General features: G+C 42.0%; 1 protein-coding gene across 1 annotated transcript; it reads left to right on the plus strand.

Annotated features, from left to right (window-relative positions):
- Positions 1 to 4381: 4381 nt before the first annotated feature.
- LOC114621661 (dynein light chain 1, cytoplasmic-like) lies at positions 4382 to 4750 on the plus strand. Its single transcript, XM_028768030.1, has one exon. It carries the CDS (start codon positions 4382 to 4384, stop codon positions 4649 to 4651), a length of 270 nt encoding a protein of 89 aa, XP_028623863.1. The 3' UTR covers positions 4652 to 4750.
- Positions 4751 to 5061: the final 311 nt, after the last annotated feature.

Below are 5061 nucleotides of genomic sequence, written 5' to 3' on the forward strand. Positions count from 1 at the left end.
TAACTAGGTCAGAGAAGAAATAAATAAAGAAATTAAAGACTTTTTAGAATTGAAAGAAAATGAAGGCACATAATAACAAAACTTGTGAAATACAATGAAAGCAGTGCTAAGAGGAAAATTCATAGCTCTAAGTGCCTACAAAAAGAAACTGGAGAGAGCATACTCTAACAACTTGTCGGCACATCTGAAAGCTCTAGAACAAAAAGAGCCAAATACACCCAAGAGGAGTAGACAACAGGAAATAATCAAACTCAGGGCTGAAATCAACCCTGATTTCAAAACAAAATGAACTCTACAAAATACAAACAAAATCACGAGCTGGTTCTTTGAGAAAATCAACAAGATCAATAAACTCTTAGCCAGACTTAACAGAGGGCACAAAGAGAGTATCCAAATTAATAAAATCACAACTGAAAAGGGAGACATAACAACAGAAACTGAGGAAATTCAGAAAAATAATCAAATCCTACTACAAAGGCCTATACTCAACAAAACTGGAAAATCTGGATGAAATGGAAAACTTTCTAGACAGATACCAGGTACCTAAATCAGGATCAGATAAACCATCTAAACAGTCCCATAACCCCCAAAGAAATAAAAGCAGTCATTAAAAGTCTCCCCACCAAAAAAAAAAAACCCCAAGACCAGATGGTTTTAGTGAAGAATTCTATCAGACCTTCAAGGAAAACCTAATACCAATTCTCTTCAAACTATTCCACAAAATAGAAATGAAAGGAACACTACCCAATTCATTCTATGAAGCTACAATCACACTCATATCTAAACCTCACAAACACCCAACAAAGAAAGAGAATTTCAGAACAATCTCCCTTATGAATATCGATGTAAAAATATTCAATAAAATTCTGGAAAACTGAATCGAAGAACACATCAAAAAAATCAACCATCATGATCAAGTAGGCTTTATCCCAGGAATGCAGGGTTGGTTCAATATTCGGAAATCCATCAATGTAATCCACTATGTAAACAATCTCAAAGAAAAAACCCACGTGAGCATAGCACTAGATGCTGAGAAAGCATTTGACAAAATTCAACATCCCTTCATGGTAAAAGTCATGGAAAGATCAGGAATTCAAGGCCCATACCTAAACAAAGTAAAAAGCAATATACAGCAAGCCAGTAGCCAACATCAAACTAAATGGAGAGAAACTTGAAGCAATCCCACTAAACTCAGGGACTAGACAAGGCTGCCCACTTGTGGGGAAAATTTAAGAAGGCCGCCACAGCGGCGCAAGCCTGCCGCCGTGGCGGGTCCCACATCGGGAGGGAGATCCTATGGTTCCAGCGGCCTGAGGGCCTTGGCGGCGGCAGGCCCCAGTAACACGGGGAAGTCCTTGGTTCCAAAAAGGTTTATTGTCATGGCAGATAATAGATGGATCTAGGCGTACCCCCACACAAAACTCAGGGCAGTCCCGAGTTATATAGGGAGGGAGAAAGGGGGAGGATTAGGGGAGGATCTGGGGGAGGAATGTTTAATTTGCTCTGCCCTCTGGCCTTCATTAGTATGTAAATCTCTAGGGCCTGAGGCCTATAGCCTGGCCTATGTGACTCTGTGGAAATGTGACTGTTTTTCAGGATCCTAGATGATGGGAGGGACCGAACTCCTGCCAGTTCTCACACAGAATTCCACAGAGAATCTCGGGGTTCTAAGTACCTGCTCAACCATGACCTAGGATACCCTTATGCAGTCCCACACCCACTCTCTCCCCTATCTATTCAATATAGTTCTGGAAGTTCTAGCCAGAGAAATTAGACAACAAAAGGGGGTCAAAGGGATACAAATTGGAAAAGAAGAAGTCAAAATATCACTATTTGTGGGCGATATAATAGCATACTTAAATGACCCCAAAACTCCTACCAAACAACTCCTAAACCTGATATACAACTTCAGCAAAGTGACTGGATATAAAATGAATTCAAACAAATCAGGAGCCTTCCTCTACTCAAAGGATAAACAGGAAGAGAAAGAAATTAGAGAAATGATATTCTTCACAAAAGTCACAAATAATATAAACTACCTTACTGTGAATCTAACCAAACAAGTCAAAGATCTGTACAGCAAGAACTACAAGTCTCTGAAGAAAGAAATCGAAGAAGACCTCAAAAGATGGAAAGATCTCCCATGGTCATGGATTGGCAGGATTAAAAGAGTAAAAATTGCCATCTTGTCTTATGCAATCTACAGATTCAATGCAACCCCCATCAAAATCTCAACTCAATTCTTCATAGACTTCGAAAGAGCAACTTGCAAACTCATTTGAAATAAGAAAAACTCAGGATAGCAAAAACTATTCTCAACAATAAAAGAATTTCTGGGGTAATCACCATCCTGGATCTCAAACTGTACTATAGAGCAATAGTGATAAAAACTGCATGGTATTTGTACACAGACATCCAGGAAGATCTGTGGAATAGAATTAAAGACCCAGAAATGAACCAATACACCTGTGGTCACTTGATCTTTGACAAAGGAGGTAAAAGAATCCAGTGGGAAAAGGACAGCATTTTCAACAAATGGTGCTGGTTCAACTGGAGGTCAGCATGTAGAAGAATCCAAATGGATCCATTCTTATCCCCTTGCACAAAGCTCAAGTCAAAGTAGATCAAGGACCTTCACATAAAGCAATATACACTAAAACTAATAGAAGAGAAAGTGGGGAAGAACCTTGAACACATGGACACAGGGGAAAAGTTCTTGAACAGAATGGCTTATGCCCGAAGATCAAAAATTGACAAATGGGATCTCATAAAATTGCAAAGCTTCTGTAAGGCAAATTACACTGTCAATAGGACAAAATGGCAACCAACAGATTGGGAAAAGATTCTTATCAATCCTACATCCAATAGAGGGTTAATATCCAATATATACAAAGAACTCAAGAAATTAGACTCTAAACAATCAAATAGTCTTATTTAAAAATGGAGTACAGAGCGAAAGAAAAAAAAAAGAATTCTGAACTGAGGAAACTCAAATGGCCAAGAAGCACCTAAAGAAATGTTCAACATCCTTAGTCATCAGGGAAACAAAAATCAAAACAACCCTGAGATTCCACATCACACCAGTCAGAGTGGCTAAGATCAAAACTCAGATGATTGCAGATGCTGGCAAGGATGTGGAGAAAGAAAAACACTCTTCTATTGTTGGTGGGATTGCAAGCTGGTGCAACCACTCTTGAAAGCATTCTGACGGTTCCTCAGAAAATTGGGCTACCTGAAGAACCAGCTATACCACTCCGAGGCATATAGCCAGAAGATGCTCCAACAAGTAAAAAGGACACATGCTCCACTATTTTCATAGAAGCATTATTTATAATAGCCAGAAACTGGAAAGAACCCAGATGTCCTTCAACAGAGGAATGGATACAGAAAATGTGATACATTTACACAATGGAGTACTACTCAGCTATTAAAAACAATGAATTCGTGAAATTCTTAGGCAAATGGATGGAACTAGAAAGTATCATCCTGAGTGAGGTAACTCAATCACAAAAGAACACACATGGTATTCACTTACTGCTAGGTGGATATTAGCCCAAAAGCTCACAATATTCAAAATACAACTCACAGACCACATAAAGCTCAAGAGGAAGGAAGACCAAAGTGTGGGGTGCTTCAGTCCTTCTTAGAAGGAGAAACAAATACTCAGTGGAGCAAATACGGAGACACAGTATGGAGCAGAGACTGGAGATGAGACCTTCTGGAGATTGTCACACCCTGTGAATCCATCCCATGTGCAGTCACCAAATGCAGATACTACTGTGGATTCCAGGAAGGGCATGCTGACAGGAGCCTGATATAGCTGTCTCCTGAGAGGCTCTGCCAGAGCCTTACATATAGGGAGGCAGATGCTCACAACTAACCATTGATCTGATCACTGGGTGACCAATGGAGGAGTTAGAGAGAAGACTGAAGGAACTGAAGGGGCTTGCGGCCCCATAGGGAGAGCAACAATACCAACCAAACAGAGCTCCCAGGGCATGGAGAAACCCATGACTCCAGCTGTATATGTAAGGGAGGATGGCCTTGTCGGGCACCAATGGGAGAGGAAGTCCTTGGTTCTGTTAAGGCTGGAAGTCCCAGCGTGGGGTAATTAGAGTGTGGGGAGATGGGAGTGGGTAGAGGGGTGAGGCTACACCCTCATAGAAGCAGGATGAGGGGGGATGGGATGAGGGGTTTCTGGGGGGATGGTAAAGATAGCATCTGAAATGTAAAAAAATAAAATAGCCAATAATAATAAAAAATAAACAGATAAGATGCACCACGGCTTCTGTAGTGACCGGCTGTCCTCTGCTGCTTGAGCGGCGCCAGCACCTTCCCTAAGAGCTCTCAGCAGCCAGCTGGCCCCTGCTCCACTGTAACCATGTGCGACCTGAAGGCGGTGATCAAAAATGCAGACCTGTCAGAAGAGATGCAACAGGACTCGGTGGAGTGCGCTACTCAGGCGTTGGAGAAGTACAACATACAGAAGGATATTGCGGCCCATATCAAGAAGGAGTTTGACAAGAAGTACAACCCCACCTGGCACTGCATTGTGGGCCGGAACTTCGGTAGTTATGTGACACACGAAACCAAACACTTCATCTACTTCTACCTGGGTCAGGTGGCCATTCTTCTGTTCAAATCTGGTTAAAAGCATGGACTGTGACAAACACCCAGTGATCCATCCAAAAACAAGGACTGCATCCTAAATTCCAAATACCAGAGACTGAATCTTCAGCCTTGCTAAGGGAACATCTCATTTGAATCTGTTGTGTTTTTTATAGGGCATCATTCTCTGTACAAGTTTGTGGTTATAAAATTAGTAAAATGTTAGGAGCCGCGGCAGGTGCTGGCAAAGTCCGCCATCGCTAGGTGGCGCTGTCAGCCATAATTCTTCCTAGTAAACAAATAAAGTGCGCATGTGCCATGTAAAGCCCGCCAAGGCTAAGCCCATCCCACGGCGTTTGGCGCGCTACGAGTTTGCGGCCAATCAGAGATGATTACGCCGCTCTAGGGTATATAAGGGCTTTTCCCAGGGCTGGGAGTCGTCTTCTACCACCA

The sequence above is a fragment of the Grammomys surdaster genome, unplaced genomic scaffold, assembly GCF_004785775.1.
Source record: "Grammomys surdaster isolate TR1022 unplaced genomic scaffold, NIH_TR_1.0 63, whole genome shotgun sequence".
Classification (NCBI taxonomy): Eukaryota; Metazoa; Chordata; class Mammalia; order Rodentia; family Muridae; genus Grammomys; species Grammomys surdaster.